Source organism: Pieris napi, chromosome 9, assembly GCF_905475465.1.
Source record: "Pieris napi chromosome 9, ilPieNapi1.2, whole genome shotgun sequence".
NCBI lineage: Eukaryota > Metazoa > Arthropoda > Insecta > Lepidoptera > Pieridae > Pieris > Pieris napi.
Window position 1 is genome coordinate 5,463,061 of NC_062242.1, and position 15,477 is coordinate 5,478,537.

At 33.4% G+C, this 15,477-nt stretch overlaps 3 protein-coding genes and 1 pseudogene across 3 annotated transcripts; 2 read left to right on the plus strand and 2 right to left on the minus strand.

The window, feature by feature from the left end:
- Window positions 1-204: 204 nt before the first annotated feature.
- Window positions 205-2,134, plus strand: LOC125052497 (thyrostimulin alpha-2 subunit). Its single transcript, XM_047653386.1, has 3 exons — window positions 205-441; window positions 669-835; window positions 1,531-2,134. The coding sequence occupies exons 1-3, from the start codon at window positions 354-356 to the stop codon at window positions 1,621-1,623; spliced, it is 348 nt and encodes a 115-aa protein (XP_047509342.1). The 5' UTR covers window positions 205-353; the 3' UTR covers window positions 1,624-2,134.
- Window positions 2,135-6,052: 3,918 nt separating this feature from the next.
- LOC125052511 lies at window positions 6,053-8,295 on the minus strand (annotated as a pseudogene).
- A 1,068-nt stretch (window positions 8,296-9,363) lies between these two features.
- Window positions 9,364-12,536, plus strand: LOC125052214 (vacuolar protein sorting-associated protein 54). Its single transcript, XM_047652895.1, has 2 exons — window positions 9,364-9,646; window positions 9,929-12,536. Exons 1-2 carry the CDS (start codon window positions 9,549-9,551, stop codon window positions 12,498-12,500), a joined length of 2,670 nt encoding a protein of 889 aa, XP_047508851.1. The 5' UTR covers window positions 9,364-9,548; the 3' UTR covers window positions 12,501-12,536.
- A 318-nt stretch (window positions 12,537-12,854) lies between these two features.
- Window positions 12,855-15,151, minus strand: LOC125052215 (UDP-N-acetylglucosamine--dolichyl-phosphate N-acetylglucosaminephosphotransferase). Its single transcript, XM_047652896.1, has 5 exons — window positions 14,793-15,151; window positions 14,598-14,712; window positions 14,269-14,482; window positions 13,829-14,060; window positions 12,855-13,412 (listed from the first exon to the last, which is right to left on the minus strand). The coding sequence occupies exons 1-5, from the start codon at window positions 14,930-14,932 to the stop codon at window positions 12,926-12,928; spliced, it is 1,188 nt and encodes a 395-aa protein (XP_047508852.1). The 5' UTR covers window positions 14,933-15,151; the 3' UTR covers window positions 12,855-12,925.
- Between the last annotated feature and the right edge of the window lie 326 nt (window positions 15,152-15,477).

Consider the following 15,477-nt stretch of genomic DNA (forward strand, 5'->3'; position numbering starts at 1 on the left):
TTGGTAAAAATAAAAATATTTAAACCATAAGATTAAATCATATTTTTAAATAATTTAAGATTTATAAGGTACATTCATAAGAATTCTTATAATAGGAATAATTATAATATTTTATATTCACTAGTTCCATACTGAATAAATTTGTAGGTAAGTACCTACGTCTACTCACTTCTAAATCTCTTTTTATAGTTTTTGTCAACTAATATTAAAGTATGTACCTATGCATCGAAAACGGTGAGCTACACTATAATAAAATACCCATCGTTGACAACACCTGCTCTTATATTGAGAAGTTTGATATAAAAGACAGATTGTTAAGTGTTGAATACTGTTAACGCAGAAGCAACAGCAAAATGCTCTTACAAAGTTGTTTATTTACATTTCTGTTTAGTAACTTGCTTGCTACTGAATCATGGAAAAAACCAGGCTGCCATCGAATCGGTAAACTATGACGTATATACCGGACGGAAACCGTACAGAATTATGTCTGTACGGTTTCCGTGTTCACTGAACACTTCCTAAGCTACTTGGAAGATTTTGGTGAACTTTGTGCAACCTGTGTGTATGTATTTTCATACAAGTTGAACCCTAAACTGTGCTTAAAATAAAATTAACAACAGTTTAGGGTTCCAACACGAGATCAGATTTCATTCAAGACTATTTTATAGGCCATACAAGAACAATCAGTATTCCGGATTGCTTAGAGTTTAAAATCACAACGAATGCATGCCGTGGATTTTGTGAGTCGTGGTCTTTGCCAAGTATCATGCTGGGATTCAAACGACACCCTGTCACTTCACTGGGACAATGCTGTAATATAATGGAGGCCGAGGATGTAAGTTTACATCTTTAACAGCTTTTAAATGTCATCTTCTTATATATAAAATTCTCGTGTCACAATGTTAGTTACCATACTCCTCCGAAACGGCTCGACCGAATTGTATCAAATTTTATATGCATATTCAATAGATCTGAGAATTAGCTACTATCTATTTTTCATACCCCTAAGTGATTTGATTTGTACAATTTTTTTTTTTTAATAATGTCCCAGTAAAAAATACATACAACCCTAAATTTTCACCCCTCTACAATTAACACCTATTTTTCATTATAATAGATAGTTATTTTTATTGAACTAAAAAGTGTTTCCTAGAAATAATATAGGTACATGGCAAAACAGACTTTGCCGGGTCAGCTAGTAGATTTATAAACTTATGAAAGCAGTGGTGATAGTGATTGTTTGAAATACACTTAAGTGCCTCTTAAAAATTGTCTACAATCTAATACGCTTTAACAACTCTTAACGCTGATGTAGGAATTCGTAACGTTGTAGAAAAAGCTGAAAAGCAGCCACCGGTTATCTGTTCGATAACCGGTGGCTGCTATTAAGTTTTAATTACAATCTTTTCTATCTCCAGTTAAAAAATCTTCGGTAAATAATTGTTTAAATAATTTAACAACCAATATTACCTACCTTTTTCATGTTTCTGTATTTGAAGTAATTGATCTAACATTGGGACTTGGTTACAGATACCGGCGAAGGTGCTTTGTTTGGACGGAGAAAGGAATTTAATTTTTAAATCTGCTCTTTCGTGTGCTTGCTATCATTGTCAAAAGGAATAGTCGCGTCGATTACCTTATACAGTTTGCACTTTCAAAGCGAGACCAAATAGGAACACTACTATCTACAATATATGTAGTTTAAAATAACGTTTAATTTATTAAGTTAAAGTGTAACTTTCCACCAGTACTTAAACAATATTTCATAAGTATAATATACCTAGTGTAATGTTTAAACGTAGTTAGGTACGCAAGCTGAAACTTATTCGCTTACATCTTTTCTGTATTAATATTGGATGATGATTGTATGCATAATGGATTAATGATTACGCCCTTTAAATAAATACATATCGGAGCATTTGGCATAAATTGAGAGGAATAAATGTTTAATAAAATTTATTGCTTTTATAATTTAACAGGTACACTACCATAATCATTTATCGTGCATTTATGAAATAAACTTTGGCAGAAGATTTAGATCAGTGAACGTTCGACCTAATTATAACTTATAATAGCAAAAATAGTCACCTCCAAAGTCATAGTCTCTTTTAGCAATTTATGGTGCTATATTATCATTACAATAATACAAATTAAGACATATTTCGTAATAAAGTTTTATTGATTATAGAAAAAAATCATACACAGAAAATGCATAGCTCATATCGTCAAAATGAGAACCAGACGCTGGTCAAAGAAATAGAAAAAACGGGATACTCGTGTCAAGATAGAGATAGAGCCGGATATTTAAAATAAAATCGAATGTCTAGTATTAATTTTAACTATTATTAGAATTAATCTGGGAGAAAGTTGAAAAAATAAAAAAACTTAAATATTTATTTACTTATTTCCCACATAATTATTCAATCTTTATAGCTATAACTAATTCGATAGAACTACACAATACGAGTAATACTAAATACAATAAAAATACAACTAGTAAAAAATATTAATCTACATTTTATAACTAATACCTAATATAACAAGCAGATTATGTGAACTTAGCCAAAGTACGTTTATTCGATAGAAATCTTATTAATTAGGCGTATCGCTCGAGTGACCTCGCTAACCAAGTTGGAGTGTAGGCGCATAATTTCCGAGTACATAAGCGGATACATACATCCATGCAGTCTCTTCTAGAGGTAACGGGTGAATTTATTTTATTTTTATACACACTATTGCGTTGCTTTCAAGTGACTTCTGATCAACCATTGTCTAAGGGCCGCTTTACATTATTTTAGTGTTTAGAAGAGTATTGTAGTACAAGTATTTTATAAAGCAATTCGCAGTATGAACCCCAGGTTTCAGTGACCTATTTTGCATATCTTATTTATATTGTTACGATCTAGGGGATCGGATAGAAAACGCCATAGATCTCTTCAGGGTTTATTTTTAAATAAATCACTTAATATATAATAATCATTACGCGCAGAAATACACTTATTACCACACATAAAATACGGTCACTTGTTAATTCAATTACGCGCACATCACACAGTTCTTTATCACTTGTCTTCACTATTCGCACTTAATATCTTCGATGTTAATCTCTCGGAATCGCACTCGAAACTGAATTGATGGGTCCACAATTAAATATACTCCGAGATCTTTTACGTCTAAAACTCTTCCCAACGTTACACCATTAATGGTATAATTATTACGAGTCAGCAAACCTGCTAGCGAGAAAGACATAAGTTTGCATTTTGAAAAATTAAACTCCAATCTATTTCTCATTTTCCAATTAACCACTTGATCAATGTTTTGCTGCAGCCGTACACTATCATCTGTAATATAGAGCAAGCACTTTGTGTTCTTGACGACTTCGCGACCCACCGGTCATTCAGCATAATTTAAGTAAGTAAATTGCAAGAAATTACAACGGTGCCAAATAACTGTGAGTCACGCCTGATCTCCTTAAAATAAGCCTCTGACCTCTTTCATCGGCCACATTTCCAAGCTCATGGAAATCTGCCCACGTTCACCCCAATCCCAAAAAAGCGACCGCTCGGACGCCATCCAGCTATAGATTTATCGCAATCGCTGCTTTATTATTCAAGGTCTCGATAACAAACTTATTTCTAAAATTTAAACGCACTATCGAGAAGAGAGTTTCTGTGTGGGGTAGAAGCAACCTTGTTAAGTTTAACCCTACAAAGTCTTGTTGCTTTCAGCCAAGAAAGATCCTTTTGACGTGTCTCCTCAATTTGAAGACGCTCTCCTTAGTACTTCACTCAGCTTCAGTAGGTATACTTGGAGTTGGATATTTTAAGAAGTTCAATTCCGTAGTGATCTATATATATATCTTTTCGAATTGTGAACCTCCAATATTCTGATCGGCTTGATTCTCTCTCGCCACGCAGAGACATTGCGTCTCTATTCGTTTTGTACAAAGGTCAAAGTGTACTAAGGAGAGTGTTCTGAAGACTTGTTTGGGATGATGATGCTCTCGTTTCATCACCGGACGAGCCGTATTATTTTCATATTTCATCCGCATCGCCCCTAAATAATAGCAATAAAATCTAAAGTGAATGTTCGAGTTCGGAGCGGGGCGGGTTTTTGATTTGCACGTGCAATGAATGAATACGAGGGCTGCACTAAAAGTATCGGGAATGGAATAATACCACTGTTCCGGTCATATTTAAATATTTTTAATTGACAACTCCTTGGTTTTAAAAATCGAATACCATTTATTTCTTTTAAAAAAGAATCTCGGTCTTGTCACAAAGTTTTGTCAAACTTGTTGTCGTTGAGAAAATGGAATTGACTCGAGAAAATTCAAGAGCGATGATGACTTTCGAAGTGGTTTATCACAAAAACAGTGTGTTGACCGGATGATTTCTGCATTTGGTGATGAAGCCCCATCCAAAACCTCAATTAATCGCTGGTTTGCTGAATTTCAACGTGGACGTGTCAAGCTCAGTGATGATCCCCGTCAAGGTCGTCCAAAAACTGCAGTCACCAAAGAAAACGTTGATGCTGTGCGTAAGCTGATTGAGGAAGATCGACATGTGACATACCGCGAAATTCAGGCAACTTGAAACATTGGCATGAGTCAAATACAAATAATCTTGCAAGAACAATTAGGTGTAAAAAAGTTGTTTTCCCGATGGATACCCCATTCGCTCTGTGAACAGCAAAAAGCGGCTCGCGTTACTTGGTGCGTCAGAACTCTCGAAAGATTCCACGCAGGATCCTCAAATGCTGTATACAACATCGTATCAGGAGACGAATCCTGGATATACGCGTACGAACCCGAAACAAAAACCAATTAAGAGTTTTGGTTATCGAAAATGAGTTAAAGCCAACGAAAATTGTTCGTTCACGGAGTGTTGCAAAAAAAATGGTGGCCACGTTTGTCTCCAAAACCGGCCATGGTACGACTATTCCTCTTGAGGGACAAAGAACGGTTAATGAAGAATGGTATGCTAGCATTTGTTTGCCAAAGGTCGTTTCAGAACTCCGTAAAGAGAACTGCAACCGCCGCATCATCCTCCATCACGACAATGCGAGTTCTCACACCGCGCACAGAACAAAAGAATTTTTAGAGAAAGAAAACAAAGAATTATTAGACCATCCGCCGTACAGCCCGACCTAAGCCCTAATGATTTCTATACTTTCCCTAAAATAAAGAATAAATTGCGTGGTCAGTGAAATAAGACAAAACCTAAAGAATATAAGGTTATAATAAGCTAAATTAACAGTAAAATATTTTGGTTACATTTTGATACATTGACAAAAGTTAGTGTCTAAACAGATTGACAATGTCATCAGTTTATAATAGTATCATGTAAGAAGTTTACAACAAAGAAGTTTACATCATTTTCCCGCACTATTTTAAAATATAATCTTTTAATAATTCTGGTATTTTACGGATGCGGCCAGATCGACGAAGTGTTGGCTCCGGCGGTGATGATGATGGTAACTCAGTGCAAGATCTACGAAGTGTTGACTCCGGCGTTGGTGATGATGGTAGATCAGTCTTTACCTCTCTGCTATTATCAATTACCACAGGTCCCGTCTCATTAGATGAAGGAATTTCCAAGTTTTGGTCTTCTGTTTCCGTATGTGGTTCTGTGACTTTATGATAGTCATTATTTATTCGCAGATCTACCCCTTCTGAACCCAATGGTGCTAAATGACGATTTGACACCGTTGTTTCTCGGCCATCTGGGAACCGAATGTATGAATAATCAGGATTGCTGTGTATCAATTCAACCTCTTCTACTAATGGCTGATATTTATTTGTACGATTAAATTTCTTCATCAAGACTTGTCCAGAATTTGTAAGCCACGATGGAACAGAAGTGCCGTTAGTAGATCGTCTTGGGTGTCTAAAAATTCTTTCATGTGGAGTGCAATTTATGGCTGTACAAAGTAAAGATCGAATTGAATGTAAGGCTTGTGTTAATACTTGCTCCCAATTTTCTACCGAAAGATTCTTCGTCTTCAGCGCCAAAAGAATCGTTCTCCAAAGAGTAGAATTCAATTTTTCTTTCTATTTGACCATTACCTTGAGGGTTATAAGCTGTAGTTCTACTAGTGGCAATACCTCGAACATGTAAAAATCCCTGTACTTCGGCAGAGAGAAATGCTGTTCCGCGATCTGAATGAACGTAAGAAGGCATGCCGAATATCATAAACAAGTTGTTGAGGTGTTTAATCACTGTTTTCGAGCTCATATCCGAGCATGGGAAAGCAAACGGGAAACGTGAAAATTCGTCAATCACGGTAAGTATGAATTTGTTATTATTGTTTGTTGGAACTGGTCCTTTAAAATCTAAGCTAAGGCGTTCAAAAGCAGCAGGGGATGGGGGAGGGGGTTGAATAAAATCTCACGACATCTCACCAGGGGGGAGGGAGATATAGAAAATTTTAAAAAACACCTCACGTAATTTATGGACGCCCCCTAATCAGTGGCTTGAGTCGCTCACTGTCAGGTTTAATTATGTGCTTTTGAATATTATAGCCTAGAATATTAATTGACTCTTGAGAAAATTAGCATTTTAGCATACTTAGTGTTAAACCGTATTTCTTTGCGGCATTCATAAAACTTTCTAAGTTATGATCGTGTTCTTGAAGAGTACGGCCACAAATCGTTATATCATCAAGATACGCATATGTGTTTTGAAGCTTTTCTTTCCTTATAATCCAATCGATTGTTCGTTGGAAACTCGAAACACCATTTGTTACTCCAAAAGGAATACGCCTGAACTGGTACAAATTTCCAAGTGTTTCAAAAGCGGTAAATTTTCTTTCTTCGGGTAGTATAGGTACTTGATGGTACGCGCTTTTCAAGTCTATTAGGCTGAAAAATATATTCTTTGCCACTTTCGAAACTAAGTCCTCAATGTTTGGTAAAGGGTACGCGTCGAGTTCTGTGTAACGATTAATTGTCTGAGAGTAATCAATCACAAGACGTTTTCTATGAGTTTCGGTTTTTGTTATTAGTACTTGGGCCCTCCACGGTGATTTACTTTCTTCAATCACGCCTTCTTCTGTAAGGTTTCTGATTTCCTCTTTAATAAATTCACTATCCTCTTTGCTGTGCCTTCGAGACTTAATAGCAATAGGTTTGCAGTTGGAAGATACATTTGCAAAAAGCGGTACAGCTGGTACTGATGCTTCGGCTACGTTACATACTTGAAGTGGATGTTTTGGCCCACCGAAAGAGAACTCTAGCGATGAATGTTCTTTGAGGACGTCATGGCCGATAATTATATAAGCACAAAGATTTTTCACGATAAGAAGATTCACATTATCATATTTATGATTTCCAATTTTCAGGCTTTGCAAAGTTTGACCTTCTACTTGTGAAGTATGATTAAGAGAGGCCATAGAAATAATCTGATTGCAGGATTTTCTTTTTAACCCGCATAGTCTTGCAAAACTGTCATTTATGAAACTGATGGAGCTGCCGGTGACGAGAAGTGCCTCTGCTCTTATTTCTCGAATATACGCGGGTACAGTTGCTTTGTGTAATGAATAAGGTGACGCAGCTGTGATACAAGAAAGATTTTCAGTACCTACTACCATACAATTTATAGGTTTAGAAGAGCTTCTGCAAACAGTGGCAAAGTGCCCCTTCTTGTTGCAGAGCTGACAAGACTTTTCAAATGCAGGGCAGTTCTTACGAGGATGTATTTGTCGCCCCACAAAAGAAACATTTACGTCGTCGAGGATTATTAACAGAAGAGCAGGTCTCGTCGTGCACAGTTTGTAATTTGGGACAGACTAATTTAGGTTCTTCTTCAACGGCATTTAAAGACACAGTACGGAAGCTTTGAGAGTTGATCTCTGCAGTTTCTAGAGAGAGTGCTTGGTTGTAAGCTTGATCAAGTGTCAGATTTATGTTTTCTAAAAGCCTTTGTCTGATTTTATGCGATGATATACTGGATATGAAAGCATCACGCACGCTATCGTTTTTGTTTGATTCTGCATCAACAGCCGCAAAGTCACAATCTTTAGAAAGTAGTTTCAAAGCTTGTAAATATATGTCGATACTTTCTTCTGGTCGTTGTTTCCTTGTTGCTAACATGTGTCTAGCAAAAATCAGATTTTTTTGGTTTTACGTACAGTTTTTGCAGTATTGTGATCGCTTCTTCGTAGTTCGTGGCTTCGCTTATATATGTGTAGATATTTGGTGATATATGATTTATCAAAAGCTGAAACTTTATGCTGTCCCATTTTTCTGGCGGAGGAACCGACTGTCCATCTGTTTCTGGAGCGGTCGGTTTCTGCACGAAAATGAAGCTTTTGAAAGTCTTATGCCAGTGTATCCAAGCTTTCGTACCAGAGCTATTTGACGGGTCGATATCAAATCTTTCAGGGCGAAGATATTTATCCATGTTGCTTTTTATTTAGCTTATTAAATTGAAATAAGACAAAACCTAAAGAATGGTTAAGAAGGTTATAATACGCTAAATTAACAATAAATATTTTGGTTACATTTTAATACATTGACAAAAGTTAGTGTCTAAACAGATTGAAAATGTCATCAGTTTATAATAATATCATGTAAGAAGTTTACAACAAAGAAGTTTACATCAGTCAGAGATTTTCATCACCTGAAGAAGCTGTGGACGCCTAAAAAACGGCCATTTTTAGAGCACCCAACTACCGAATGGAATGGTTGCTTCAATGATTGGTTCCATCGTATGGAAAAATGTGTCAAATTTCGCGGAGAATATTTCGAAAAGCATTAAATAAATTTTTTAAAAGTAATGTTATGTCAATTCCTTGATTCCCGAAATTTTCAGTGCCGCCCTCGTACATTCATACTATTTCTTAGAGTACAGTTTAATCAAGAAATACGTAAGTAATTCGTTTTAATATCTAAAAATATATACTACAAAACTTAAGTCGTAAGTCGTAAGAAATCGTGCCTCTGTAAGTCAAAATTTCAACAATTAATTAATCATATGTGTCTCGAAGTTCTTTTTAAGTCGAAAACTCGTTAAGTCGATTTTTTTGCATTTCCTTTGACATTCGAGTTGAGAGTCCATTCAAGCTTCTGTTTGATTCTGCGGACGAGATCACAGACACGAGATTAATAAAACCATTGTTATTTGTCACCATGGAGCCTCAAAACACGATGTGTCGATTGCCATCAATCAAATTTTTTCTCATTTGCGTAATGAAAACGATAAATTTTAATTTTCGGGTTACTCTGATCGCAATAATTGATTGTTTCTATGGGGACTCTAATGTCTAGTATATAGGTGTCTGTGGTCTGCGATTTAAACTTCAACTGTGACTACTGACGTCTGACACTCGACAGTCATATTATATGAAAATGTTATTTGACATTATCTTAAAGTAATAAGTTAAAAAATTATGGCCTTGGGGCCTTCGTCATGTTTTGTAAAAATTTGTGTCTTATTAAGCTGGTGTAACAATTAATATTATTTTTAAATCATGAATAGTTAATTCAACTTTCAATGACTCAAACAAGATAACCGAGTTAAACGTCTTTTGGTGAAGATAATCATGTTATGGAGAATAATTCGAATGCCTGTTCTAAAACGCCAATATGGCAAAATTGTGTCCATTGCCCAAAATTACTCTTCACTACGACCTCGGAATTCGAAAAGTTGGTATCTTTACATTTATAATATTATAAAGCTGAAAACTGTATTTGTTTGTTTGACAGAGCTGACGTCAAGCATTACTTAAAAAATCTTTTCGTGGTGGTTAGTCCATTTATCTGGTGGAAGGCTATTTATTATCAGGCTACCACGGAAGAAACCGCTATGCACAGCCAGTCATTAATGTAATGGAGCTCTATAATCATTTTGTTATAGTTTAAAATTAATTTTTGAGTTTAGGTCATACCAATACCAAGTTTAAATTAATAATATTAATATTTTTTCAGACATATTCAAGAAAAGCACAGTATTAAAGATGGATCTATGATACTATGCCAATATGGGCCAAATGGAATTTGTTCTGCATTGCAGTTTGGTGATCTGAGAAAAGCAGGTTTTAAATACCATATTAGGCAACATCATTTACACAACAGAAATGATTCTGAAAATTGGAACTTTTACTCATCTTCATTAAATTTGCCAGCAGTCTTAAATGATCCTAATAGAGGTAAACAAAGTAACTTTTTTACTAAAACATGGGGGGACAGTTTTATAGATAAAGTAGAAATATACCCTAGTCCATATTTGCCAGAAATTACCTTATTGCACTTTGAGACTTACTGTAAAAGGATATCAAAAAGATTTAGAAGACATTGTCAGTTGAAGGAGAACATACCTATAAAGTCCAAGGCCCCAATTATTGAACATGAGTGTGAAGTACCTAGTATATTTTATGAACAACCATTAGCACTTAATGATCCAAAAAATTTTGGGCAAATATTTCCTGGACTTTCCCATTCACAAGATATAAATTCAGCTATAAGAATACTTCAAGAAACATTAAGTACATACCTTGATGTGGTTGAAGTGAAAATATCAAAGCAAGTTGCCCAAAAATCAGATGCTTTCTTTCATGCTATGCTATCTCATGATACTATAATGGAACAAATGGCTCGAGCTATAAAAACAGTTCAATGTACCAGAAAAGAAATAATTGATGTTAAACATAATTTAACTTCCAGTCCTCTTGAATTAATAAGCCTTACAAAGATAAAATACAACTTAAATAATGTACATGAATTACTTAAATTAATGAGTACAGTTCAACAAACTCAACCCATGATACAACTTCTATTAAGTACTTCAGACTATGTAGCTGCCCTAGATCTAATTAGTTCTACTCAAAAAGTATTGTCAACAAGACTTTCAGGTTTACAGGCTTTTCGTTATCTTTCCTCTCAGTTAACAGAGATGAAGAGGTTAATACAAAAAATGCTTAATGATGAATTTTCAAGGTATATAATTGCTGACTTAAATTGTTCAGATAAAGATTATAATAACATTCCAGACAAAGATAAAATAGTCTCTATAGTATCCGGCATACTGAGATTAAAGGAATTTGAGTTTTTAGATACTTTTAAAATGGAAGCAATGACTTCAATCCAAACAACAATTAAACAATGTGTCGTAGAAATCATTTCAGAGAGAGATGGACATTCTGAAATTGTTTTGAGAGGATCTAGTACAGATATGTGGCTTTTATGTAATGAGGGAATCATATTCCTGCAGAAGGTTACTCCAAAAATAATAAAATTATTTATAAAGATTCTATCACTTTGTAATGTGATTCAAGATGTTAGTCAAATGAGTGATGTTACTGGAAACGATTTTGATGATAGTTGGAACCCAGAAGAACAGAGTGCTCTGGAAGAACGAGTTAGTAAATTGATTGCATCCCTTTCAGACTATTGCAATGAAAGGTGTGCCAATCTTATTGTAGCTAGGACTGATAAAGATTATGTTTTTACTGATCTGTCTCAGTTATCCAAATTGTCTGAGTTGATAGATAATTTTTCATTGAAGTGTGAGGAAATAACAGGTCATTCCAGCAATGCATTAAAACTAGCACTTAGAAGCTTTGCAATGAAATTTATTCAAAATTTACATTTAGAAAGAAGATCTCAACTAACTACTGCACTTAATAATGAAAAATGGAAAATAGCTGAAGTTCCTTATGAATTGCAAAGTGTTATTAACACCATGTGTGAAATGGGTGAAATACCATCTGTTTTACACTATGAAAATGGAAAACCAGATGGAAAATATTTAATAATTAACAAGGAAAATTATGCTGTACCTGCAATAGTCCAATTATTGATTAAAATTTTACTTGAATACTGTGATGCAACAAAACAGTCACCAGATATAGTTCAATATCTAATTCACTGTATGTTAGAATTAATTAGACTTTTTAATTCACGGTGCTGTCAGTTGGTATTAGGTGCGGGAGCAATACAAAGTGCAGGATTAAAAACCATTTCAACTTCAAATTTAGCACTTGTATCCAGATCTTTGCAAGTAATACTATGGCTTTTGCCCATGATAGTAAATTTGCTTGAAAAATTACATTCAAAAGACCTGGCTCTTAATGGATTCAGTAGTATAGAGCATGACATTGAAGGGCATAAAAAAGAAATAGAAAATAAAATATCACTTATAGTGAGCAATATGTTATGCTCACAGCTTGTTGGTTGGGATGCAAAACCTCCAGTACCATCACAAACATTTCGAAATATATCAAAACATTTAGTTAAGCTACATGAAGCTTTAATAGATATTTTGCCTTTAAATCAGATTCAGAAAATATATATGACTGTCCATGAAAACTTTAAGGATAAACTACGAGAGCATTTAGCAAAATTGAACATTGTTGCAAATGGAAGTCCTCAACATGGTATTGTAACTTCAGAGTTGACATTTTATCTACAAACACTTAAAACACTGAGAGTAATAAATGAAAATGATTCAGAAGATAATATATTGTATGAAATTTGGTTAAGCTATGGAAAAGAAATGTAAAGCTGTAATATTAAATTATAATAATCCTTTACAAAATACTTGCATTTTTTTTAAAGTGGTGTTTAATAAAATGTTCTAAAGTAATAAGATGCATATTCATCATATTTTTACACAATTTCTTTTTAAATCTTATTCTTCCAAAATATTTTTGGGAAAAGATTAAGAAAAAAGGAGAGACTAATGGAGATATTATTGACAATTTATGTTATTAAGCCATACTCATTTATCTTGGTTATCTGGTTTGTATCCTGATATACCGCTTTTATAAAGTGGAGGTAACAGTAATTGCATAGCTATATATCCAGGAAATAGAAAACTAATCACAGGTTCTTTTAAATACTTTTAGTTTTTAAAACAAACTTTATTTCATGATTTTAAATAAGACATTGGTTTACAAAGTTTTATATTTCTTAATAGTAAAATGGCTATAGATCATAAAAATATGAAGCTATTGGATATCTTATTAAAAATGCTAAACATGAACATAAACTCTGAAATAATAAAAGACACATTGTAAGTTTTGCTTCTGACATTGGTCCAAGTTTAATCAAAAATAAATTAATTAAAGTTAAATTGTTGGTGTATATACATTGCTTATCCTCTACCTTATTAACTAGATGTAATAATGACAAAATTCTTAATATAACTCCACTTATGGCATTAATGTCATCTTTTTTTATGACTGTTCGACTCGCTTCAACGACATCAGTCTCTGCACAATATTTGGGAAGACGATGTCTTGGACATGGAATGATATGAAATAACTGCGGTGTAGAATAAATAAAATTAAATATTTGTGGAATGAAAAAAAGTAGAACAGTTTTACTAAAATGACCTAAAATAGCAACCACAGCAAATGTCATCCCAGACACATAACAAAATGTATCACCAATAAATACTTTAGATGGATACCTGAAAATAAGATGAATATGTATAAAATACAGATTCTAAATATAATAAATCATTCAAACTCGAAAATAAGCTTCACAGTCAAAACCAAATAGCACCCTCTATACTTTAATCTTATTTTTTAATCTATACTTAAATATTTATATAATCTATTGTAGATTTTTATTATACTAGACTGGTTTAAAACATTATTTCACGATTATAATGCTAAATTAACGCTGACTAACTCATATTTCTGTAATTAATAATATTTAAAAAAGAGCCCTGAAAACTTGGCACAAACATCTACTATATATTAATCTCATACTATTGCAGAAGATAATTAGCCTTTCATAAAATATAGTTAATAGCTTAAATAACACTATATTTATGTATTACACTTAAATATTAAAGTCATATAAATAGAAAAATAAAATTACCAATTGTGTTTTAATAATGCTAGCGTCGTTGCAAGATATGGAATCATTATATACAAAGAAAAAGTATGTGCTTTGTGCTGCTCTCCACCAAGTTCCAAAATGTCAAATATTATTATTGACATGGCAATTATTACAGATTGTCCTACTTCAAGACCATTTATACCAGCTAAAATATTTATAGCATTGGTACAGAAAACTGCCAACATTCCCATATATACATAGTAGAGAAATCCTGAAAATTTGTTTAGCAAATTAGTGTAAATTTATTTTATGGAGAGATAATACCATATTAAAAAATTGTATCATTTACACTATTATGACAAAAATTGTTATTAGTCAGTAATATTAGGTAGGAAATATAATAATTCTCAAAACATTAACATCAATTGTACAGAATGATAATAAAAAATATCACTAAACATAAATTATTAATTACCTACCAATATTTACAGAACTTCCTAAAAACTGTCTTAATGGTACTGGTACAATTATTGTTGTTGAATTAAAGTTCACATAGTAAACTACCAGCAATGGAAGTGACGCTACTGTTGGCAGGAGAAGTTTATATCTCCACCGTAGGTCGAGTACATCATCAGCAAACCCCAAGAGCAACATACAACAAATTGACAACAAACCTGCCAATAACTCTGCAAACTTACCATTAAAAATAGGTATAATATTATCTTTTAAATATAATTATTCTGATTAATTTTGCTGTGGCAAACTTTTAATATACATGTATACATATACTATATTTCAATTGACATACCTCATTGTGGGGGAAAAGTCTCGTATCGATAAGGTTATTTCCAAAAACTATAGGTATGAATAGAAAACTTGTCACTAAAAATACACATCCTGAGACAACTCCTATTGCTTCTGGACTGAAAACATTGTATATTTAAATATAGAAGTAGTAAAATTCAGTAAGTTTATTATATATATATTACATTCTCACACTTACATTTTCTCTTTTGAGATCTTACACAAATCTACACCGTAGAGGCCGGCATTTATAAATAAATCCTTTAATTTAGGTATTAAATTATCAGTTATAAAATAGGCTATAACGGAAAATATTAGTATAACGATTATGGTCCACATTCTAATCTTAACATTTATCTTGCTTGCTTTAATTTTAATAATTTAATCTGTTATGCACTGTATTGTAATTAATTGATAAAGTGTTCTAATTTGTATCCCAATTCCCGACTGTCGAGTGTCGACACGAACTGTCATTTTCATACAAATTTAGTTTTCGACTTTCTACAGATTCCGTCGTTGCGGGTATAAGTGTGCGTTTTCCAATTACAGCACTAGAGCGCATTTTGCGGCATAATGCTCTACGTTGAATGTTCCAACTACAGCAACGCTTCGCACAATTGAGCACTCCCAAAACGAATGCTCTCGCGTGCTTCTCGTAATAAATACCAACACAGTGACAGAAAATTGACCACTGTTTTTCTTTAAGTTGGAATTTATCGAAATTTTCGTTAGTAAATAATATTATTTATTGTTGAAAAATTTGTTTCGTCGTAAATTTTGAAATTAATTAAAGTTATTTCATCCTACTGTTAAAATATAAATATAAGTATGGATGAAGGTATAAATAGTTACTTTTTTTATATGTCACATTTAAAATATGATTA